The following is a 25,679-nucleotide window of genomic DNA, read 5'->3' on the forward strand; positions in this document are numbered from 1 at the left end:
GACAAAAGCTATGTCAGGGCGTGTACAAACTTGCGCATGCTGTAAGCTCCCGACAGCTGAAGCATATGGTACCACTTTCATTTGATCGATCTCGTATTGATTCTTTGGGCATTGAAAATCCCCATATCTATCGCCCTTGACTATGGGTGCAGGTGAGGCACTACACTTATGCATACTGAACTTTTTCAAGACCTTTTCTATGTATGCCTTTTGTGACAGTCCTAATACCCCTTTGCTTCTATCTCGGTGTATCTCAATTCCCAGAACATATGTAGCTTCACCGAGATCTTTCATATCAAAGTTCGAGGACAAGAACTTCTTTGTTTCTTTCATTAGGCTGACATCACTACTCGCAAGCAAGATGTCATCCACATATAAGATCAGAAAGATATACTTTCCACTTTTAAACTTTGAATATACACAATTGTCCTCTACATTTTCTTTGAACCCAAACTGTCTTATTGTCTTATCAAACTTCAAGTACCACTGCCTTGAAGCCTGTTTCAACCCATAAATGGATTTCTTTAAGCGGCATCCCATACGTTCTTTTCCTTTTACGACAAAGCCTTTCGGTTGTGCCATATAGACACTCTCGTCTAAATCCCCGTTAAGGAATGCTGTCTTTACATCCATTTGATGCAAGTCTAAATCATAGTGGGCTACCAGCGCCATTATGATTCTGAAGGAATCTTTACATGAGACTGGAGAAAAGGTCTCATTGTAATCAATCCCTTCTCTTTGCGTAAAGCCTTTTGCCACAAGTCGCGCTTTATACTTTTCTATATTCCCTTGGGAGTCATATTTTATTTTGTAGACCCATTTGCAGCCCACTGTTTTGGCTCCTTTAGGAATTACCTCTAAGTCCCAAACCTCGTTGGCACTCATTGATCTTATCTCATCTTCCATGGCCTCAAGCCACTTGGATGAGTGTTCGCTTCTCATGGCTTCTTCAAACGAGGTAGGATCACCTTCCATTTGAAACTCTTCGATGTTATACACTTTATAATCGTCAGGGATAGCTGATCTTCTCACTCTTTGAGACCTTCTAGGAGCCTCCACATTTGGAACATTTTCAAGTTGAGGCTGTTGTTGCTCCCCTTGATCTGTGGCAATAGCTTCCATGGGTTCCTGAAGCACAGGTTCCACATCTTCATTCGTTGTTGCCACAGGAGGGACAACCACAGGTGCTTGCATTACAGTGTCTTCCACTGTCGGTGCAGCTACAACGGGTAGTGAGAAGAATGGCTCATGAGTCAACGGAGTGGGCACATATTCCCGCTTCTCCTCAAGGTCAAACTCTCGAGCTACCACGCTCCCTCTCATCATCTCATCTTCTAGGAAGATTGCGTGTCTCGTTTCCACAAACTTTGTATGTCTATCAGGGCAGTAGAAACGATAACCTTTCGATCTTTCAGGATAGCCAATGAAATGGCAACTAACTGTTTTGGGATCTAGCTTCCCAATGTTTGGGTTAAACACCTTGGCCTCAGCTGGGCTCCCCCACACACGTAAATGCTTTAGTGAGGGTACTCTCCCTGTCCACAACTCATACGGTGTCTTGGGCACCGATTTACTTGGTACTCTATTGAGAATATGGATTGCTGTCTTTAATGCTTCTATCCATAGACCCAATGGTAGGGATGAGTAACTCATCATACTACGCACCATATCCATCAGGGTACGGTTACGCCTTTCAGCTACTCCATTTTGCTGAGGCTCGCCCGGTGTCGAATACTGGGCTACTATTCCATTTTCTTGTAAGAACCTTGCAAAAGGTCCAGGAATCTGTCCATACGGGGTATGACGACCGTAGTACTCCCCTCCACGGTCAGATCTGACTATCTTAATCTTTAAACTGTGTTGGTTCTCAACTTCTGCTTTGAATATCTTAAATTTATCCAATGCTTCTGTTCTTTCTTTAATTGGATAAATATAGCCAAAACGGGAGTAATCATCTGTGAATGTTATGAACGAGTCAAAACCATCCACACTTTTCACAGGAAATGGACCACATATGTCTGTGTGGATTATTTCTAATATTCCTGTGCTTCGTTTGGCATTTTTCTTAATTTTCTTTACATATTTTCCTTTTATGCAATCTCTGCATTGCTCTAAGTCTGCGAACTCTAATGGAGGAAGAATATCATTCTTTACTAGTCTCTCTATTCTCCCCCTCGAAATATGGCCTAAACGACAGTGCCATAATTTCGACGACGCATCTTGAGTTCGCTTTCGTTTTCTGTTTACATCCGCAGACGAGGATACGTTTTCACTATCACATATAACATTTACTTCATCACGTAGTGATAACAAATATAACTCATTTTGTAAGATAGCAATCCCAACACATGCATTATTGAATGTTATCTTACATTTGCCATTTCCAAAATGGCAATCATATCCATCATTGTCCAAACATGAAACACTAATCAAATTCCTCTGTAAAGAGGGAACATAAAGCACATCTCTAAGAATTAATGTGAATCCATCAGCAAGCTCCAGAGGAAGGTCGCCAACGGCTTCAACATCTGCTTGGACTCCATTTGCGACTTTAACGTGTCTTTCGCTTCTTTGCGTAGTCCTCGTCGAACGGAATCCCTGTAATGAGTTTGCAACATGAACAGTTGCTCCTGAGTCAATCCACCATGTAGATTTCGAATAACTCACATACAGGATTTCATTTATGAACGTAATAATGTTCTCACCTTTCTTTGCCATTATCATTTTCAAGAATTCGGGACAGTCTTTCTTGTAATGCCCCGTTTTCTTGCAATGAAGACACTGATCTTTCTCCACTGTGAATTTCTTTTGTTGATGCTGCATGGGGCCTTTGCCCTTGCCCTTTGGAGAGTTGGCATCGAAATTCTTTTTCTTGTTATTCTCTTTCACATAGTTGATGGAACCACCATGTGAAGCTTTTATCCTTTCCTCTTCTTGCACACACATAGCAATGAGCTTCTCTAAATCCCGCTTCTCGGGCTGTATGTTGTAGTTCACAACAAATGTATCAAACTCTTTTGGCAAAGAAGCAAAAATCAAATGGATAAGGAACTCATCCTTTAGAGCCAGATCCATTAGTTTGAGCTTGGATGCCAAGTTGCTCATCCTCAGTATGTGCTCTCTTATGCCACTGCCTCCACCTGAGTATCTTTCTGTTACCAGCTGCTTTATCAGCTGGGTAGCATAAGTCTTTTGTGAGGAACCGTCCAAATAGTATTCTAATTAATCATCAGGAGGATCATTAGTCATAATCACAACCTCGACGATTAACCAGAATACCATTCCGGTAGTCCCGGCACGTGTTTTGTGCCCAGGATCGGAACACATGCCTTCCAACTCAAATATCACAACACAGTTTAATAGAGAGCAAATAATTAAACTGGATTACCATTGTTAAACAAGCAACTGCTTCCACAATTTACAACAAAAGAGGAACAACAACAACTACTATGCAGCGGAAGAAAAACCTATACAACAAAAGAGTATGGAGCCGTATGCCCTTAGGCTCCATACCAAAAGCGCCAGAGTTCGGAGTAGAAGGTGCTACTCCTGCCCGCCACCCTGATCGGCAGGCACAAAGTAGCCGAACACTGCCTCTTCTTCGCCGACCTGCGAACCTGAAAGCAACTTAAGGGCAGCACCCTTAGTACGAAGGTACTAGCAAGTCTTACACAGTATGAGTATATATATTCTCGACTCCAAGGATCATGCGTTTAAAGCTGTAGCAAGGATTAAGACATGTTTAAGTTTATTAAGCAGTAAGCAACCTAGACTCTAGGTGTAAGCAACTGACTTAAACCACCACCGACTCAAACCCTGCCAACCAACTGATCCAAAACAGATATATAACAACAAGTGTATAAAAGCAAACCATTCCCACCAAACCACCAACCACATACCGACCAAACCACCCCAATCCAACCATGCCACAACCCACATCGAAACTCTACGACCAAAATATGGTCGCTCGGTGGAGATAAGCGATAGCGATGCTCATGACCGAGAGCGCGGCAGTTCGAACTGATTATACACCCTGCAGGGGGATACTCCTGGACCCACACGACACAGGGACCATACGGCTTGTGCCACCCGCTAAGATGCGCACAAGGGGGTACCCGTGACAACCTTTCCCAACCAGGCCCAACCATGTGGATCAACCATAGCTCGGCGAGGCGGTATTAGAACTACTCCCCGAGCAAACTAATACCGCTAAAAGCCCGGACTCAAACCGGACTCACACCGTCTATGACGAGGCCCACATGACCACGTCTGCGAAGGTAATCAGCTCGCCTACCATTATATCAGCATGTGGTGAGTAAGGTATGTGCTAAAGCCGACTACACCGATGATCGGTGCTTAACCGGTGCAAGCGGTCTACGGTGTCCGGGTTCCCTCCCCGAACTGCCTGAGGACTCCTCGTGAGCAGATGACACCCCTAACACCGCCCACACCTCGTCTCAACTCACCACTCACCAAACCGACTCATCATCAACACAACCATAAGTGTGAACAAGTAATAAATCCTAGGCTCGCGACAACGGTGGACGCCGTCGTCGACTTCTACCGGAAAGCTTAAGTACCACTAAGCATAGCGAACTAAAATTAGACCTCGATGACATCACTAGGCTCCTAGGAACAACACATGACATGTGACCGAAATGGGATAATGCATCGGCATAGGTTCTACCCAACTCAGTACCCGACACATGCAATGTATACATAAGCGTAGATAACATATTAAATTTTCAAGTAGACACGGTGCAATATGAACGATGCTTGCCTTGCTGCCCTGGATCAGAAAGGTGGGACGCCCCACGATCGCCCACGGCCTCCGGGATCGACGGATCGGCGTTCACTACAGAAAGCAACGCGTGCAATGTAATGAGCATGTATGAAATGCGACCATGTAAGAAAAATATGCTCCACAATACATGACAACATTATTCCAAGATCGTACTGTCCAAACCAGAACTTTCTAAGTGGTCTCAAAAAGTTTGGAGTCCCTACGAATTAACTACGAATTTTACAAGCTATCAGCTATCAGGAAAGCCTGATAAACCGTGCTCGGGGTGCCCGGGATGAACAGTACTCGCGGGTACCCGGGATAAACAGTACCCGGGGGCGCTCGAGGTGAATAGTACCCGGGGGTGCTCGGTACCGGGGGGGTGCTCGGGTGCTCGGGTGAATAGTACCCGGGGGTGCTCGGGGAGTGCTCGGGGTGAACAGTACATGGGTGCTCGGGTGCTCGGGTGAACAGTACCGGGGGGTCCTCGGGGTGAACCGTACCCCGGGGTGCTCGGGAGTGCTCGGGGTGAACAGTACAGGGGTGCTCGGGTGCTCGGGTGAACAGTACCCGGGGGTGCTCGGGGAGTGCTCGGGGTGAACAGTACCCGGGGTGCTCGGGAGTGCTCGGGGTGAACAGTACAGGGTGCTCGGGTGAACGGGTGAACAGTACTCGGCGCTACAGTAAAATCAGCCTCGCGCAGCTCCAGAACAGCAGCCATTACGAAGGGAAAACTAGGCTAAACTAACCTGGGAGTCTCTCTAAATCAAAAGTAAAAATGCCTAGAAAGGTGTACAGGGTCTAGACTTTGCTCAACCGCCTAGCAACATGATTCCTAACTCAAATCCACAGAAATCCTCATTTGTTCCCAGACTGCAGAACTTTAAGAACCTTGCAACCCTAGTTCCAGATTCAAGATCTATCCAACCAAAAATGAGCATACATGCCATGGGAGTCTAGCAGACTCACCCAAGGTCCTTTGCTGAGGTTGGTGACCGCCAGTTGAAGGAGGAAACGACGGAAAATGGCTTGGAGAAGAGAGGAAAAACTGCTGCTTCCTTGCTGCTCCCAAAGAACACCAAACAAGTTCAGAACCAGCTCGAATTCCTTCGGGGAAACTGAAAATGAATTGGATGGACGAGTAGTCCTTGAGCTGGTGGTCACGTGAGTACCACATACGTACCTTGATCTTGCTCCCAGAGGTAGGGATCCAAAAAGGGGAAAAAGGGAGCCTAAGAGAGAGAGTGAGAGACAACCAACTCCAACTTGCTTCCTCAAAAAGCCTTATCTGGTGGAGTGGGTGAGGAGTACGTATGGGCAAGTTTGAGGGGAGAGAGAGCTGTTGCCCACTTATAGAGAGATATTTTCCACCCAAGTGGGCCCTATTTACCTAGAGGAAAGTCCAGACTTGCTTCCAGCTCCTTTATTTCTCTTAGTTTTTCCTTCTCCCACCTCATTGACTCAAAGTGAAGTGCTCCAGTGATCCCAAACTGGAACATGAAGCTGAAATTGCATGTTTTAGGATTAAAACACACAATTATGGATTTCGGGACGTGACATCTTTGAAGAGCCAGTAAACCGACTCTTTATTCTGTTCAGGTACTCAGTGACAGTGTCACACTCTGGGATCGAACCCACAATAGCAGGCTCAATCGTGTTCTTTATCACTGCCAAACATTTCTTGTTGGCAGTGACCCACTTCCTATGCTCAAGGTCATAGGCCATCTTTTGGGATTGATAATCCCTATCTCTGGTTGCCCAAGCGGCATCAGCCTCGTTTGTCTCCCTCACCGGTGCCACAGGATCTGTAGGACACGGTGTGGTGACTACCCAATCAACCTCAGCCAAGATGAAGGCTAGGTCGATCTTCTTTTTCCATTCTGAATAGTTGTCACCTTTCAGAGTTGGAATCTCATTGATACAACCCATCAAGTTGTACCCTCCTGAAAATACAATTCAAATAATGTGAGAACATGAAATGACACCACAATTGCATGCCTTGATTGCAACGTTGGTTAAAATCAAAACATACAACTGTTCCCTGCACTAATTCTATATCACCGTTGGGCAGAAATAGAATTAATACATGAGATTATACATTAATATTATTATAATATTGCTATTAATCAACGTTGGTCAGAATAATAACAAAATTATAATAATAATCATCATTTTCATTTCCAGAATTAAATTCTCCCGTTGGTTTGAATTTAATAATGAAAATACGCAGCGGAAAACAATTTTAAATACTTTATACTATTTTTCCAGAATTATTTCTAGACTTTATAATTTTCTGGGCAAAATTATCGTTGGATAAAATTTTTTGCATAAAAATCACACCAATATTTCAATTTAAATACTTTCTGGAAAATGCTAAACAGTATAGATACTTTTATACTGTTGAAAACGCCATTTCGGCCTTGACAGCCCATCCATTTCACTTTCGGCCCGGCCGGAGATTTGGCCCGCTAGCGGCCCGCGTCGGCCGACGCGCGCCCAGGCCGCAACCTGGGCCTGGGTCGCCAATTCGGCCCGTCAGCGCGCCCCCGCGCCCGCCCGCGTCGATCTCAGCCATTCATTTGGATCGGACGGCGCAGCGGCGATCTCGGCCGAACAAAACCCGACGTCGCCGCGCCCCTCGCCCTAACCCTAACCCATTCGATCTCCTCTCTCTCTCGCGAGACCGAGCGGCGACACGGTGGCGACCGAGGCGATCCGCGGCGACCGGCGCCGGAGAGGAGAGACGGTGCCGCCGCGAGGCTCCTCGCCGGCGTGCGCGCTCCCCTAGGGGTGAGCGCGCCGCCGTCGAGTGGCTTCACGGTGGTGCCTGACCCCTTGAGCCCGCGGAGGAGGCGCTCGGGGCTCGGCTCTGTGCCGCACGCCGTCGAGCGGCAGTGCGAGTACTCTGCCGCCCACGGCGGTGATCTACGGCCAGAAGAGGTGAGACATCCCCCCCCCCTTCTAGTCGAAGATGAACTGTTAGGGTTAGGGTTTGGTTGTGGGCTCTGATACCATTGTTAGCAATGTGATGTTCATCTTCAACAACCTGATGACCGCACTACCGAGAGTAGAAGGGAGAGAGGGGGGAGATGGATGGGTTCATACCTGAGACTCCAGTGGTTGGAGTAGGGTTGCTAGAACCCGCCATCTCTGCTTCGTCGGTGGAGCTCTGCGCTAGGGCAGCGACGGTCGGGGCAGAAGGGCTCGCCGGCGTCCGACGATGGTGACGTAGGCGCACGTAGTCCAGGGCGTGACGCAGAGGGCCAGGTGGAGCTTCCCGTCGGCACAGCGCCCTCTCCTCTAGATCGGTTAGGGTTTAGGTGTCGGTGGGGTGACTAGCGGCGCGGTGAACCTCGTGCCGAGCGCCCCGGCCCCCACCTCTTTTTATAGCGCTGGCGACGGGGGCCCACCAGCCAAAATGGGCTGGACGCCCCCGATCAGGACCCGGGTCAAGGTTCTAATTAAGCCGTTGGGCTTAATTAGTGAGAGATCACTCTAACAAGAACGACTCCCTCCTCCCCGTGATCAGCAACACCACGACGCCCTCGCCTTCCTTGACGTACATGACCTCGTCGGCGTCGTAGTGGCTGGGCTGCAGGAACGCGCGCGGCGCGGCCTCGAGCTCGGCGACGCGGTAGTTGCCGACGGCGCCCTCGAGCTGCTCGTCCGTGAACCGTTCGAGCACCCTGAACCGTCCCTGCCGCGTGCGCGTCCATTGCCGGAAGCTCTCCTCGCCGAAGTGGTACGGCCGGCCGGAGCCGGAGCCGGAGCGCCCTTCCCCCGGGACCGCATCCCTGTCCCCGTACGACGCAAACGCGAGCGACGAACACAAGCAGAGGAGGAGCACCAGCACCATTGGCGACCTCGCCGCAACCTTCATGGTGCCCATCTGTGGTTTGCCGTGTGCGTGAGTTCGATGCAAGGGTTCTGAGGCGAGCGGTGGCGTATATGAAGAGGTGGTGTGGAGAGGGATGCATGCTACGCAGCCATGGGCGCAGCCAGGTGGAGGCCGGGGCGAGTACGTGGCGTGGGGAAGGCGATGTGGAGCGCGCACGCTGCTGTGCTGGATCGCACTGGTAGCTCGTGTGCGAGCATGCATGCATGCATGCCATTGCCTGCTAGCCTGCCTGCGACAAAGCGACAAGCCGACAACGTCGATTGAGATGGGGACTAAATGAGCAGATGGAGCTGCATTGCTGGGGAATTGGGATTTGTCGCGTGGTTGCATTCCGGAATCCATTCCAGAGTGATATTGTTGCATCGATTTTTATATATTATTGTTGCATCGATTTTTTTTATATTTTTTAATTCCGAATATGCATCCCATTTTAAAAATGTACATATCTACACACCTGACATCCGGTTGGATGGGCGACCAGAACATGTTGAGGGCGACTAGTCAGGCATATAAATCTGTAACGTTTATATATCTATAGTAATGGTCGGAAGCCGTTGAGGGCGACTAGTCAGGCATATAAATCTCTAACGTTTCAAAATAAACGTATATATTTGCAAATTCCGAAAAATATATATGTATAGATAAAATAATCTTGTTACATTTACGACGGAAGGAGACGCAATCCAGGCGAACGCGGATTAGGCCTGCTCCGGCCCAAGAATCGCTTCGCTCTACTCAATCAAATTGACATGGCCTTCGATTTTGGGCTACACGAGGTACAGCCTAGACTAGCATTTGTGTGCCCAGCCCACTTCAATTTAAGCTACACGAGACGCTCAGTCACATTGACCTGGGCTTCAACTGTGGGCTACACGAGGTACAGCCTGCGTGTATTTTGAGCCCTTCCCTAACGAGATATTCTTTCTCCATTTTGTTTCCCTTTTTCTTTTATACAAATCAAAGGGGAGGAGTACCAAAAAGGTTAGGAAATTCTCTAAAAAATAGCTACGAAATCTACCCCCCAAAAGGCTAGGAAATTGCAATTTACAAAACCACTTTATATAGCTACACGCGATATCTTATCCCTCGAATGCACCCTGAGATCCGTGCAAAGGACAATACTTCGATTAGAGGAAGATGAGATGGTGCTTTGAGGTGTAAAATTTTGCACTAAATGAATGTCTATGCACGTTCAGGGCCCGTCCGGAGGGAGGTCGAGCGGTACACTAAATGAATGTCTATGCACGTTCAGGGCCCGTCCGGAGGGAGGTCGAGCGGTACGACCACCTCATGCCCCCAAAATTTAAAGGCTCCACACATATATATATATATATATTCTCTATTCTACTCCCTGCGCTAAAAATAGTTATTCAACACTCCGGCCACACCACCCCTCCGACCCTGACCAGGCCTGAACCACCCTGCCTACCAACCAGGCACCCAACCCGCAACCGTAATTCAATTGTTATTTTAACTATATATCTGTTCCTTATTTTACGATCGGATGTTACCATTAATTGCATCATCTCCTATAAGTAAATTCTTATTCATTACGACTGTACATATGTAACCTCCACTCCATCAGACACGTTGCTCACCAGCCCGGTCCGCAACCGTAATGCATTAGTTATTGCAACCGTAATGCATCTAGTTATTGTAACCACCATACCATATTATTCTTACACTTTTACGGTTTTAATTGATAATTTTTAACGGCCAATGACTCACCACCATAAAATCGAGAAGATACTAATTCTTTTATGGTTACATGGATGCATTTTTATGGTTATAGCTGTGCCTCAGTCATAAACAGAAAACGCATGGTTGCATGGATGCGTTTTTATGGTTACAACAATGTATTTTTACCATAATTATTTTATAGTTACATGGGTGCATTTTTATTGTTATGATTATGGACCAACACTTGGTTTTTATCATAATTATTTCATGGTCGCATGGATGCGTTTTTATGGTTATGAATTTGGACTAACACTGGTTTTTACCATAATTATTTCATGGTTGCATGGATGCGTTTTTATGATTACAACTATGTGTTTATACTATAATTATTTTATGGTTACATGGATGTATTTTATTTGTTATAAATCTGGACCAACACTGAATTTTTTACTCTAATTATTTTATGGTCACATGGATACGTTTTTATGGTTACAGGTGTGCCTGAGCCAACAACAAAATCCATGTACAACCCAAATTTGTTAAGCAGAAAAAAGGTTGTTAATTTAACGGTTATGAATCTGGACAACACTGGGTTTTTTACGGTTGCGGGCTTTTGTGTTTTACGGTTGGAGGTGTTGAATCTAGACTAACACCTTATTTTTACGGTTGCTGGCATCAATTTTACGGTTGCGGACAATATTTGTATGGTGTCAGAGTGATCTCGGGAGCCCTACTACGATCGGGACGCGGGTAGGCCGGGGCGCTAAATAACTATTCTTAGCGCAGCGTTAAGAATAGCAGCGCCCTATATATATATATATATATATATATATATATATATATATATATATATATATATATATATATATATATATATATATATATATATATATATATATATATATATATATATATACACTGTGTATATCAGTTCAAAAGTAAACTGAAAAAATTAGATTTGGACGATTTATATTTAATAATAAAACCCTATTTTTAATCTCACCCAGACCACCGAAATATCAGGGTCGAACCTGTTCACGTTTTATAATAGTAATATGCATGAACGTACTGATGTACACATGTGTAATGTAAAAAACATATTGCCAAAAGCAACATGAAATCACTCGTATACTTTGCTGTTTCGAGAAGTCATTTGAGATGTACACGTGTATAAGCGTAAAAACATATTGGCAAAAGGTGCCCAACTGTATAGTTTGCTGGTTCTAGAAGTCATAGGACACTGGCCAGAGGGTGGTTTGGGCAAGGAGGCGAGATTGATTCTTATTCTGTCACTGTAAGGTAGCCTGCATAATTGCGCGACTAGATTTGATTATATATTTATTACGTTACACAATTGTAACTCTCATGATTAAAAGTGTAAGTATATATTTCTTAGTTAAGTGTATGTGTAATTGCTATAGCCTTTAACTAAAAGTATATTTGTATGTTCATGTTGAAGACAAACCGTAGGGTAAGGAATGATAGATGCACTAACCGGTGTGTGGCTTCCACTCGCCTCATCCACGCTCATCACATTAATGTTGTTGCTCGTTGAACAACCTGCTCCAAGAATTATTTTACTTGTATAATTTTGCAAGTCCTGCTGTTGAGCTCTTTCGATGACTGAAGCTTTATCCCCAGGGACGGGCCCAAGTGGGAATAAAGATGTACAGATATACTCCTAAATTTTTTAAAGATAGTATTGCCACATTTGTTATTGTTAATTTATTGTTCACAGTACTTTAATCATAATTTTCAAATAAAAGACAAATTTCATTCCTTGTATTTAATTTATTGTTCACAGTACTTTAATCATAATTTTGCTGTTGAGTATCTTGAATGCTTGTAAGTATAAATAATGCCTGTATATTTTGCTCACATATGATTTACCATCAATACTATGCACCCCATGACTCACGTCTTGTCATCGTGAAATCCCAACGACCGCTTGGAGGTCGGAACAAAAACAGAGCTCTCCTCGCCGAAGTGGTACGACCGGCCGGAGCCGGAGCGTACGATGCAATCGCAAGCGGCGAACACAGGCAGAGGAGGAGCACCAGCACCAGTGGCGACCTCGCCGCAAGCTCCATGGTGCCCATCTGGTGCGCGTGCGTCGACCGATGAGAGAGTTCGAGGCGAGCGGCCGGTGGCGTACATGAAGGTGGCGCGGAGGGAGAGCGACGCAGCCATGCGCGCGCGCTGCTGTGCTGGGCGCCGCACTGCTCGCATGCGTGCATGCGTGCTAGCTGGCTGCTGGCCTGCCTCCGGCAAAGCGACGACGTTGATTGAGATGAGAACGAATCGAGCAGGTGGAGCCGGTAAATACGACTCTGGTCGGCACCAACCGTTATCTCGGCTATCTATTCCTCTTATCTTACTCACCTATCAATTAATATTCTTATTTAGTTTATAATTTTTCCATTTCGTTTCCCTGCTTCTGTTACAAATCAGAGGAAAAACGAGTACCAAAAGTTATGAAAATGCAGAACCATATACGTTGGCACATATGTACCATCTTATCCCTCCAGTGTACGTGTATCCCAACGCTTAGAACAAGGAAAAATGGTTGTTTGAATTTTGAGAGTTTAGGAAAAGAGACCATGATGTGCATTCGATGAAACTAACGTGCTCTTGTACCCAAAAGATAATCACCAACTATCTAGTTTGCTACTGGTTCGAAATGCATAGAGCATCAGAACGGATGGTTCGGGCAAACACGCAAGGTGATGTGTCCAGCCAAAATTTTCACTGTGGCATACGTCAGTACACGATATGCAGCACACCCACATGGTTGATGCACGGATTGGGCAGACGCGTGCGTCCGGTGAATGGCAATGCGTGTGTGCTCGATCGATCCCATGGCCAAAACGGAGTGTGCAGTAGTAATTGTAAGCAACGGTCAGGGTACTGTAGCACGTACCCACGCACAGACCGTTGCATGCAGCGAGTACACCGTACCTTCACTACTGCCATGCACGCATGTGCTGATCCATCCGTACTGCACGTACGTACGTAGTGCGTCAGTCTAGCGCTCTACCACGCTTGTTCACTCGATCGGTCTACGTACGTAACAGGAGTAGAGTAGACTAACAGTGTATATATCTATCCATCATCCCTGCATGACGCATCTGTGCAGTAACTGCAACGGGACTGTGGATCTGTGGCAGCAGGCAGGTGCTGCATCTGCGTGCCCTGCACCGTATTTACTAACCGCCCGAGAGCCGGGCGTGCACGCCGCTGGCACGGATTGCATTGCGACGCGCGTCGAAATTTCAACCGGATGCATGCACGCATGGCGTACGCACGCACGTAGTCGCCGGCCCATCGTCGGGGTCCGTGCCGTGCTAGTTTTAGGCGCTTGTTGATCGATCGAGTCTGTTCTTGCCTCTTGTAGCCCGGCATACGTGCAAAGGATACGATGCATGCATGCAAACTCTTGGCTCAATCGGAGAGAAGTTCGTGACCTCACGTAACTTGATTTTTTTAAATAATATTTTTTAATTAGAAAATTACAAAAATAATAGTTAAATTTATAAAAATACAAAAAATAGATACATATGACGTGAAGTATCAACAAGAGACCTATCATTACTCCGCATGCAGATAACCTAAAAAACTCACTTCCACATATTTCACCATGTAAACTAAAAACTAAAGTTACTATTTAGCAAAACTATCCTAATTTTACTAGGAGAACTGTTTTGAAGTACTACCAAATATACCCTCAATTTTACATCAGCGGCAGTAGAATTAGTAAAGGAATAAAATAGCAGAGCCTCATTAATCGACTGCACTAGTTTTGCATGCAACAAAAACACCTGCACCCACAGTCGCGTCCAAGGTCTTAAAGAAGGCATGCAATGCAAAGGGCTGACCTGCCATGCAGCCACATCGGCCCGTCTACTCCGTCATCAACCGTACCTGGTCTGGCTTTCTATCTGGCTCGAGTTCACATCCATCGATCACTTTGCTTTCCCTTTAAATTTTCGTTTCCAGAGCACAGGAAGCTCGGTCCGATCAGATCAGATCCATCCATCCATCGGTTTCAGTTGCCGAGACGCGCGTACGAGCGTGCAGCGAGCAGAGCAGGACACGAAGCACAGAGCAGAGCAGCGGCGGAGAGGCGGGGGAAAAAGAAAAGGACGGCGAGCACGGGCCCCAGGGCTGCGTCGAGATTCGTGCTGCCTGCCGTGGTCGTCGCCATGGCCCGGGCCAATAGGCCATGCAGCTGCTCGCGCTGCAGCGTTGTGCCTTCCACGCCTCGAGGGGCGCACGTGAGATGATGGACGGGAAAGAGAAGGAGAGCGTGCCGCATGCGAGGAGGGCCGTGCCGTGACGTCATCTTTTATCATCGCTGCACAGTCGCTCGATATTATTGGCGCGCTGAGGTCAGGCAGCACGTCGGAATCTCATCGCGTCTCGGAATTGAAATGTCAAAAATATTTGAAACCACATGTAGTAAATTCGCCGTAGAAACTATACAATGAAAAATATGTGTTCTGAAATACTGTAACCAGGTGCGGATCCATAGATGGAACGGTTTTGACATGAGAGTGGAGGAGAAGAGAAGAAGAAAAAATTAGTAGTTCTGGATCCACCACTAACATTAACGATTAGTATTTTCGATCAAATCTGTACTGTGAAGCATCATAAGCACAAAGCACGAGGCTAATGGACTACTCCTAGTTAACAGCAGGGTTCAAAAAACCGACCTTTACCGACCTCCGGCGGTAAACGAAAAATCGCGATAACCGCGATTACCGGTCAAAAATTTAAAAAAATTTGAAAAAAATTCATTCGACAAAATTTGAATTTTTGCGAAAAAATCGTGTTTTTGCCCTCTTGGTAACCGCTCGGTTTTGGTCAGTTACCGAGCGGTTTGGGTCGGTTACCGAGCGATTTTCTCGTATTTTTGATTTGGTCGGTTACCGAGCGGTTTGGGTTGGTAACCGCTCGGTTTTCTCGATTTATCGAGCGGTTTTATCGAATTTCAGCGCAGTTCAACAAAAAGTCTAAAAAAGGGTTCAATCTTATAAAATTAATAACTAATTCATCTGAGTTTCAAATCAAGTGAAACAAATTTTGTTGGCTTCATTATAACATGATCTACATGATAAAAGTATTTATACTCATAAAAAAGTTCAAAATTTTCTTTGAGAAATTTTATTTGTTAAACCAAGTTAAATGCATAGTTTACTCTTTGCTAATCCAAAAATCATGAAACTAATTTTCTTAGTCTTATTACATAATCTTATATCTTTTAAAAATACATGAACTCATGAATTAGTTATTGTAACATGCATGATTGTGTAAATATGTTGCGACTAGATTAATTCATAACTGACCCATCACACCTCAAAAATTAGTGAAACCACTTTCATTAGCTTATTTATACTATTATTTACGTAGAAAAAATAATAGTAGATATGAAAAAGCTAATTATAGTGCTGTTTATTAACATATTCACTTTATGCTTGTGAACTTTGTAAAAATCATAGAGAATTTAATAAAACTCTAAATAAAGTGAAATCAATTTTAAAGATTCTCTTAAAATATGTTTTATACAAGAAAAATATGTGTTTGCATGTTACACTTTTCCTTAACGTGAGTTAATAATTGAGCCGCACGCTTCAATTTTTTTATTTTTTTCAAACTTTCTCCCTATAGAATATGATGCAAACGACATTATTTTTGAAATTTTTTCACAGAAGGTCTTAGAATTGTGTCTAGTTTTTTAAAGATTTTTTTTTTGAATTTTTTGAATTTTTTTTTGGAATTTTTTGAATTCAAATTTCGGTTACCGTTCGGTTTCTGAAACCGGACCGGACCGAGAAGTTCGGTAACCACGATTTTTGGACGGTTACCGACGATTTTTTGAACCCTGGTTAACAGGGGGCAGCTAAAGCTGCAGGAAGAACAGAGCCAATAGCAGCGGGCCACGTCACCTCCTTGCGATCACCAAGGTTACTATACAAAGCAGAAGTCGGTGCCGCACCTCAGGCGAGAAGGCAGAATATTTAACCACCATCACAACTCGGCCACGTATTAAAATACTAGCGGATTGACGTGCCTATGTCACGTCCGTTTTTTTACACAGAATATGACAAAAGAAGATTAAAAAAATTATGTTCATCAACTTTAGGCATCTCAATATTTATTTATGAATTTATTAATATTTAACATATTCATTTAAATATGGAAAAAATAATATTATTTTTATGCATGCACACAATTTTAATATATAGATGACAGTAATACGAACCTAATAAAATTTGTTTCATATTCTTTTGAGTTTTAATATATTTTTTTGCATTTAGATTATTTCAACCGATTTATCAATATAACTATTATACCTTTTCGCTATTTTTTGAAATTTTCAAAAAAAATATTATACATGTAAATACATAGATACGTACATACATACACGTATATGTACACATACATATATGTATCCGTATACATATATACGTACGTAGGATCCATATAAACAGTAGCTACAGTGCCTTAGCCTATGAGAGACCTCCAAATCTTGGCTGGTTAATATATAGTATAGACTAGATGGATCGAGTACTCGAGAAGATATGGTCGGTCAAATTCTCAATGCCAATACCGTACTACCCATTCAATAGAGAAACACAGAAACGTCATCTAAAAAAAAGAAACAGAGAAACATTGTTCATGACTAACGGTCAAAAGTAGGAACAAGCAAGCAGATGCGCTGCTTGTCCTTCAGATGCACCGAGTTACAGTTTCTTTCCATTTTACCTGCTACTTTATCTTTTACCTTTGCCTGAAGCACAGCATCATCTCTTCCTTTTGCTTTCTTTCCTGCCTTACATCAATGCATCCTCTTTGGAACCAAAAGCATTTTTATTACCACCCATAATGTGGCTGTAATCAGCTAAATGTTGTTCGCGACCTAGGATTAACTGAATTCAAGATTGATTTCACCGTTCACCAAATTACCTGCAAATGTTGTTCTTGACCTAGGATTCCAGGAAAGGGATGAACAGCATCAGCGGCAAGCAGTCAAAAGTCAAAACCACCATTCTTAAATTTTCAGTCACATCTCATGCCCATTGAAGTGCAGGTAGCCAAGCTGGTAGGTGAGGGTGAGATCACAGAACGTGACACCCTCCAGCTGGGGACCAAAAGGTAGTCAAAGCTTGTTCTCTCCACAAGGCAAGGAGTGAGACAACATCACAATAGCAACCAACTTACCAACTTGTCTGTAAGAGTTCAGCACTAAACAAGTTTAACCAACTTGCTAAACGAATGCTCACTATGCGTAATGTAGAGGACAAGCAAACTGATAACATATACAACCATGCATTCCGGCAAGGAAACAAGACTCTGTCCAAGAACTAGAAAATTTTAGCTCAACTTTTCTTTTTGTCACAGCAATGAGCACAGCAAATGCAGGCATCATTTTGCTTCTCAAGTACTACACCACGGGGGGGGGGGGGAGTTATGCACATGATTACAACTTTGCAAAAATCTGAAGTCACATCAATCTATCACGGTTCCCTCAGCGCTGGAAAATCATGATGCAGGATCAGTTCAATTCAAGCATCATTCCTAACGCAGATTTGCAATGATTTTACACCTCATGCTGATACTGGTACACCGGCCATGTTACAAAGTTCCCAGAGGCAAAGGGGGAAGAAAAATGATGAAGTTTATTAACATCCCTAAAAAAAGAGGACGTCAAATGGAAGGCAAGGGTTGCTTGAGCTGTATAGTTAATGATGTACAGACGTGGGCTGATCCTTGTTTGAACATGGCTGTTCACAGGCAAATAGTTAGCAGCAAAATTGCCTGAGTATCCTGCAAGAATAGCAGAGAAAATGTTTAGGCCTATGCAGGACTTCTGGATTTCCACAACAAATCAACAATCAAGAAATTGGTTACCTTTAAGTAAGTTTTTGCAAAATGTGCTTCTCAAGCATCTGACTTGAGGTTAGAACTCGGCAATAATTATTCAAAGTCAAGCGTGAATCTTGAGAGCTAAAAATGAAAACCAGATGAAAAAATACTGTCAGGTTTCATCTGATCATCTAACCAACCTTTGACCCCAGTTATTGCTCATCAAGAACCCGTCAACCTGTGCCATCAAAAGGGATGTGTAAACAGTAAACTCTAAAAAAAAGATGAGTAAATAGAAGGAATGCATGTAAAACAAGCAGTTTTTAGCGAGAAGCGACCAAGCTTACTTAAGTTCAAGTAGAAAACAAGCTCCAACCATATGTCAATGTGAGCCAGTTTAGTAGAACTTCATTTCTCCAGGGCTGTAAGAATATGGCAAAAGCTCTTCCACCTCAATTCTAGAGCTGAAATAGCCCAGGTTCCTTCTCCTCTGGCGGACAATTTCAACCTCAGCCATGAAAATACTATACACTGGTCTATGGTCAGAGAAACGGGACTCTCCACGAACATAGGACAACTGCATGAGGCCGTTACCATACCACAAAATGCGATCACACCTTTAATCAGAAAAAAAAGCTACCTCAGCGAGTTCCTTAGGAGTAATACAAAGCAGGATGAGATTCTGGTAGATACAAGAACAAAAGAAGTTACCAAGCTGGTGTTCTCCGCTTTTCTTTGGGACGCACACCATCCCCAGAATAACGATCTGAGTTGAATGAGTATTTATATGTTGGAGGAAAATAAATCCTTCCTTCTTTCCATCCCTGGAAAACACGCCCACATCTTTGTTCTATTCGAAGCTGTTCCAAAAGAAGTATTTCAAGTTTTCAACGTGATCCTGACACTAACTAAAAAAAAGCTGTAGTGTACCAGAGCAGTGCAAATTACCTGATCTTTCTCCAATAGTTGCTTCCAATTATGCATTTCAACAAGCACTTTAGCCGAGCAGTATGAAAGGGCAATCCGGTAATTCAAATCGCCAAGCCATATGATACGACTGCAAGTAGGACCAGAAAGAATATCCAATTAGTGCCAATTTTCTGTTGCTACTACATTACTATGCAAATAAGGAGCATAGATACGTACTCATGCTCAAGAATTGTTTCTGGTGACTTGACATCACCAGCACCACAGACCCGAGGAAATATAGTCTTCCTTAGAATTTCCATAACATCAGAATTCCTCCGCAGTTCATCTCCCTCCTTTTCCCCAGAGGTCAAATGACAACAGATAAAACAAAAGGTTGTGCGATGCAAAGACATGCTAATGGATATAGACCCCTGCAGCAAAATACGAGCATCTTGAGTAGTCTATATTGTAGTAACATGCAGATAACCATCCATGTCCAAGGTGATTAATCTAAGATTATTGTACCATTTTCTAGTAAATTTCTAAGCAAAAAGCATAGCAGGTCAAAATTGAGAACCGTGCAGAATGTACATCATCTACCTTATTTCCAAGATAACCCATTAGTCCTCTACCCACGCAAGAAACTTTCAGGTTTCTCACATCATGTCTTATTTCGCTGCGTACCCAAACGGTGAGAAATATACCAACCATCTGCTTGCTGGCCACCAAACAATACCTGGTATAAGCACAACATTTTCTGTAGTTATTTTCAGGAACTTAGAAACAGAATTATCATAGCATTACTAAGCTCAAATAATAAAAGTTCAAAAATATACTCGCATACAAGAGTTAAAAGAATTGCATACAAGAACAATTATGTGTGATATTTTAAGGAATGTGTAAAAAAAATACCTAGATGTATTTGGCTGGTCATCATTTTCTTCCATAGGTGCTGAGGCACCATAGCCATATGGCAAAGGTGAAAAATATGCTCCCTTACTTGCATCCTCCTCAACATAATGATCATCCGGTGATCCCATGTATGGAAAGTTTCCATCAAAATCACTCGGTCTGCCTCTCAAGCTAACCGGGTCACACACACTAAACCTACGATCCAACTTTGGTTGTGATAACATATAGTTCCCTTCAACTCTTAAACTCTGGCTAAGGTTGTGGAATGACCGACGATGCAAAAATGAGAAGCTATCCTGCCTTCTCGACGATCCCTCAAAATCAGCATCTAGTTCTACAACTGGATCAGGGACAGGAGATGGCGTGCGATAGCCACCATAACAGCTCGCCCCAGGATTCTTGTTCAATGTCCTCCTAATGAGGGATACCCACTTTTTTGCTGGGAGATTATCTTCAGTGCCAAGAACATTTCCAGCATTCAAAGGAACAATTTCTTGAAATCTGCCAACGAGAAAAAACAGTTTAAGGGAAATAACTCAAGAGCATAGTTGGTTAAGTCAAATTTGGTTTAAAATTTACGAAGCCCTTGGGCAGTACACACCCTAACACATAGATATCAGCTGGAGGTGAAGAGTGGAGCCACTCATCTAAATTTAATCCCTTTGGTGGGGATTTACCACCGACATTCCATGTGGAGGCAAAGATTCTACAAAATCAAGGAAACGAAAGAGTACTTGTCAGATTATTGCAGTGAGGTCAGAGTGCAAGAACTACCTAAAAGTAAGATATGGTCCATGAAAACTGATTGATTTTCTAAAATGAGTTGCAAACTACCATATTACTGCTACACAACAGATCAGTTGGTATGCGCAGAGAAACTGCAGTTTATTTGGTTTCTAAGCTTGCAAGGCAAAGAAGCGCATACAGTGAAGAAAGCCTACCTGTAATCCTGAACTTCTGTCTGTCGTGCCGCATCGAAGTCATTCCTCCCTACACGGATCCGGTCCATATTCCGCTTTGACGACCGGTCTATGGTCATAAGGAACAGCAGAAACAAAGAATAATCAGATGAATTGGTAGAAAGCACATACTAGAACAAAACTTAATTTGGACGACAATGAAATTAGTTTAACAAAAAGAGGAGCTCAGGGGGGAAAGAGAGCTCTGGCAAAATAAAAGGTTGGTAGCTGCGATCTTTGATGTCTGAAGAGATAGACAAGTGCGGTCCAAATGCTTGAACTGTACCAGTTCTGCTTTTCTTGGATGTGCCTGCCTCCCTCTCTGAGCAGTTGGTCCTCCATTTACCACCATGGCCGTCCCTCCCTGAATCACTGAACATTAGCGCAAACCAAACAGAGGCAGCACATGTAAAGGAAAAGCCATTCGTTTGAGTCCGTTTGAGCAGAGCAGTTTTCTCGGAATTGAAGGTAGAAGCCTAGACTGGTAAAAGTGCCTTGCGAGGAGAAACATGCAAAAATTCCAAGCAGCAACAGACAAACATCTGCATCGCTTGGGAAAAGTTGTATGATTGGGACATTCTAAGGACCTCTATATCAGCGGGTCAATACCAGGAACTAAGACTTAAATGTAGCCGTATGTCTCTGGAGAAGAAAAGATGGCTGATTGGGACCTGTTTGGTGGTAATGTATCTTTGAATCAAACTAGAAACTTTAGACTGTATCTTTGAATCAAACTAGAAACTTTAGACTGGAAAAATCTAACGATTTGAGAAACTACTGGCACAAGATGATGAAAATTCTACTCAACAAACATTCCAAAACCACACGACCAGTTTGGGAGAACCAGCCACACAAAAGCAGCAAAAGTAAAAGAACAAGTTGTTGGTTGAGAGTTCAGAGGGCCTTCGATTTTCTACATTTACGAATTGAACTAAGAAATTTTAGGCGATGACAAAGAAGTACCACAAAATGCCCATCATTGAATCAAAATGATTTCATCAAAACAAGGCGCTAGCATTACCTTGGCAAGCATCATAATCTGCATGGAAATCCTGCGCCTTAGTCTTGATATTGAACCACTTCCTCACGAGGGATTTCGACCAGGAGAGCTGCACATCAAAAGGCAAAAAACACAAGTTGATAAAAATTACAGGAGACGAAACGAAAAAATGCCCAGATTTATCCGAATAGCACGAACTAAGTGCATACCTTGCTCTTCTTGTTGCTCTCTTCTCTCATGGTCTCATACCTTCCCGTCCAAAGCAATGGAAGAATCTACACCCCTCCCTCTCTCCTCTACTCCAATCCAGAGGCTCCTATCTGCCACCAAACACGGCAAGGCGCGACCTTTGCGCAAGGAAACCTCAAATCCCGCACAAATTTGGCTCCAAGCCCAGATTTTTTATCCGGGAGCCTCAAATCACGGAACGAATTAGGAGCAATGGGCCAGCTTGCCGCAACCAATCGCACCAGGGATCACGAATCCGGCTTCAGTTGCAGCAAGAACCCACCAACAAATCTTTTCTTTCCTTAGAGTTGACCACGCGAAGCAATGCCTCTCTGCTGCCTACACACCACCTTGCTCCTGAAATCCTGAACCTGAATGCTTCGCAGGCCCCGGGCTCTAGGGGTTAAGACTACTGGTACAGGACTAGGAGTAGCGTGTATGTAGGGCGGTGTGTGCTGTGTGCAATGCTAAAGCGAAATGCAAGGCTCCTGATCTACCTTCTTTCTCTGCTTTCGCTGCCACTCTTTTTCTTTTATCCCTCGCTGCGTACCCATCTCTCTCTCTCTCTCTCTCTGCCCTAATCACTCTGTTTCTCGGCCTGATCCATCAAATCCAAGCTGCTTAGCTTAATAAAGCAGTAAAATAGTAAACTGGTACGATCGAGTTGGGACGAGGAAAAGGTGGTGCTAGCCTGGGAGTGAAGTAGCAGCGAGCGCAAATGGCAATACAGAGAAGAAACAGACGTCTGTGCCACTAAAAGGAAAGTGTGAATCACATGCCATTTACAGGATTTTTGGTACACAAATTGCAGCTTTGTATATTTGGTATTCTCTCCCTTGATTAGTCTCTGATTTCGTAACAAATATCACCTCCAAATACCGGAATGAGCAGAGAAAGACCATGTACAATGGCAAACACGCGCAAAAAAGAAAGTCAGTGAAAAAATGGCACGCGGTATACAATGGGTTTCGGAAAGAAACACAACCAAAATAACTGCAGAAATGGCTATCGGACGGTTCGGGAAACGGGATTTTCTGACTTCACAGCAAATGAAGTCACGGCGAGTTCAAAACAGCGTGCCATTTGATCTGAAATAGATGAACAAAATTTGATACTACAGTGTCCCGTTGACAGCAAAAGCAGTTCAGTATTCTATTAAAACAGTAAATATTGGAAACAGTATTTGACTGTGAATCAAATTGTAGCTCATCTCACATGTAAATGTTCCTCTCTGACTTAAGTCAGAGGATCCGGAAGGGACAACCTCTCTGGGAGGTGGGTCCTATGTGCATTTGCCAGGTGTCACTGGTTGTTGGACCTTTTCTCCTGGGCCCCACTTCCTTCCTTCTGTTAGTTTGCCGCGTTTCTTGTTGCTTTGGGCTCAGACTCGCTTCCATTCGTTTCCTCACCAGCGTAGCCAAGCAATGCAAAACCGCACACACGGTTTATCCTAGCAATTTATCTTTTACACCTGATACTTATCTATTCTTATCTAATATATAATTTTTTTCACTTACTTTTCTAACACAAATCTTAATGTAATCGAATGGTATTGATAAGTCTTATGTGCCTAAGGTCATATAAAAATTTCACTACGCAGCTCTACATGACTACATCGGTGTCTGTGAGGTCCGCGTCACCCTAGATCCACATGTCATCGTCTCACAATTTACCGAGGAGGTCAATCTTGTCGTAGGGATTTGTGGTCGTTGAAGGAAGGAAGAGTCTGCTTGAAGCGCGTGAATATTTTTTTCTGAATTGTTTCTTTGTGAAACTCCTGTGATTCAAACAGCCCCTAAACAAAACAAAAAAAGAGTCCGTTTAAATAAATAGAACAAAAATAGGGAAAATAAATGGTCGCGCCGTATCATTCATAGGTTTTCTTCAGGGACCCAAGTTTGTGAAACTCTGCTGATCTACCTTATTCACTCAACAAAGATATATTCTAGCAAGAGGATTATATCGATATCATCTTGTTATATACTTATACTCCAGCTCACAAGAAGAGAAAAATATAAGCTAGATGCGTTTTCTTAAGAGATAGAGAATGATCCTACCTCACTTTTTCATACTAGATGCCTTTCCACTGTTGTCATGTATTTTCACAAAGGACAGCCATGCATGTACATCTTGATCCAGTCTACTATAGCTAGAGGCAGCTAGCCAGTAAGCCAGATAAACCCCTGGACCAGGGTGACTCCCAAACGTGACCACACCATCTCGGATGCTTTCCTAGGAGCGACCACGGCCAGATTCGATCGACATCGATCGATAGACGTGACATGGTGGTTACACGAAATTAACAAAGATGCAGTGATCAGCACGCACTTTGCATGTTCTTTACACGTCCGTTTCCATGTAACCAAGAGGGTCGAAAGCAACCAATGGTCCAAGAGCAACGACGACGACCCTTTCCGGTCCCCGTTGGACAATGGGCATCGCTGCTTTGCATGCATGAAGGTTAACCCTATGGCTATGGGTGTGCGTGTCCGATGTACTAGCTTGCATGCATGCATGGTTTTTTTTTTTTTGGAAGCATATACTATGCATGCATGGCTTTCTCCCATTGATCGAGAACTGCTGAGTCCTTTCACGTTTGTCTTCACGCGACACACGTACCGTAGCTCGCTACACCACACGTACGCATGCATGCGTCCGTCTGTGCGTGCATTGATGTGCTGTTCACTTCCCGAGCAATAATGTACCTTGAGTCCCAGTGACACGCCCGTGAGGCGATCGAGCGAGTGGCGAGAAGAAATCGATCAGAAACAGCAGATTTCAGTGGAGAATTTGGGGAGGAACCGATGTTGCATTCATTAACCCATAGTTATTACAGAATAATAATATCTCAGATAGATGTCCAAAGCATCACGGAGCTGGGTTATAACCTTCTCCAGCCGAATTGCAGCTCAAATCCGAATTTACCTAAACCAACCACTTAAACTGACGATTAACCGGTAAAAGTAACTGTTTACCGAACGAAAAACTACTTAGCGCGCGGCGGTAGCTTGCGATTGACGCGGTATTTGAACATCATAGTGGTCCATCATTCGGGTCACGACACCCATGGGCAGGGGCGGATCCATGGGGCCGAGGGGCTCAAGGAGAATAAAGAGTGGTATTGAATTTTGCTTATGGGAAGAAAATTTTATGAGATCTGATCTTACTAAAAGATTTTCTTTTATACATACTATATGCATTATTTCTTACTTTTAGCTGTACGTGCTAGTTATTAGATTAACGAAAGACAGTATAGATAAATATCTCATAGAAATCGCTGAATAATCTCATAGAATTTCGAACACTGCCCATGGGGTCTGGTTACTAGGCATGCATGGGAGAGATATGGCGCGACTACCATGGCACGGATTGATTTTGTTTTCGCGCGATTGTTGGGGTCGGAGTTGGCTAAGCTGCTCGTCTTCTTCCCGCTGGCGCTGGCAG

General features: G+C 43.9%; 2 protein-coding genes across 2 annotated transcripts; both read right to left on the bottom strand.

The window, feature by feature from the left end:
- Positions 1 to 2,320: 2,320 nt before the first annotated feature.
- Positions 2,321 to 3,105, bottom strand: LOC133914011 (uncharacterized). The gene is made up of 2 exons (XM_062357177.1): positions 2,706 to 3,105; positions 2,321 to 2,598 (listed from the first exon to the last, which is right to left on the bottom strand). Exons 1-2 carry the CDS (start codon positions 3,103 to 3,105, stop codon positions 2,552 to 2,554), a joined length of 447 nt encoding a protein of 148 aa, XP_062213161.1. The 3' UTR covers positions 2,321 to 2,551.
- Positions 3,106 to 17,644: 14,539 nt separating this feature from the next.
- On the bottom strand, positions 17,645 to 22,876 carry LOC133915271 (type I inositol polyphosphate 5-phosphatase 4-like). The gene is made up of 13 exons (XM_062358369.1): positions 22,217 to 22,876; positions 22,029 to 22,116; positions 21,294 to 21,371; positions 20,990 to 21,077; positions 20,650 to 20,754; positions 20,049 to 20,549; positions 19,737 to 19,872; positions 19,374 to 19,567; positions 19,176 to 19,284; positions 18,939 to 19,087; positions 18,575 to 18,844; positions 18,273 to 18,465; positions 17,645 to 18,188 (listed from the first exon to the last, which is right to left on the bottom strand). The coding sequence occupies exons 1-11, from the start codon at positions 22,244 to 22,246 to the stop codon at positions 18,625 to 18,627; spliced, it is 1,698 nt and encodes a 565-aa protein (XP_062214353.1). The 5' UTR covers positions 22,247 to 22,876; the 3' UTR covers positions 17,645 to 18,188; positions 18,273 to 18,465; positions 18,575 to 18,624.
- Between the last annotated feature and the right edge of the window lie 2,803 nt (positions 22,877 to 25,679).

Source organism: Phragmites australis, chromosome 4 (genome assembly GCF_958298935.1).
Source record: "Phragmites australis chromosome 4, lpPhrAust1.1, whole genome shotgun sequence".
NCBI classification, from domain to species: Eukaryota; Viridiplantae; Streptophyta; class Magnoliopsida; order Poales; family Poaceae; genus Phragmites; species Phragmites australis.

Coding starts and splice junctions, on each gene's coding strand:
- LOC133914011 (XM_062357177.1), bottom strand. CDS start 3,105: ATGAGCAACTTGGCATCCAAGCTCAAACTAATGGATCTGGCTCTAAAG. Junction 2,599..2,705: donor AATGATAATGGCAAAGAAAG/GTGAGAACATTA, acceptor AACTCATTACAG/GGATTCCGTTCGACGAGGAC.
- LOC133915271 (XM_062358369.1), bottom strand. CDS start 22,246: ATGAGAGAAGAGAGCAACAAGAAGAGCAAG. Junction 21,078..21,293: donor ATCCAAGAAAAGCAGAACTG/GTACAGTTCAAG, acceptor TTATGACCATAG/ACCGGTCGTCAAAGCGGAAT. Junction 20,755..20,989: donor ACAGAAGTTCAGGATTACAG/GTAGGCTTTCTT, acceptor TTGATTTTGTAG/AATCTTTGCCTCCACATGGA.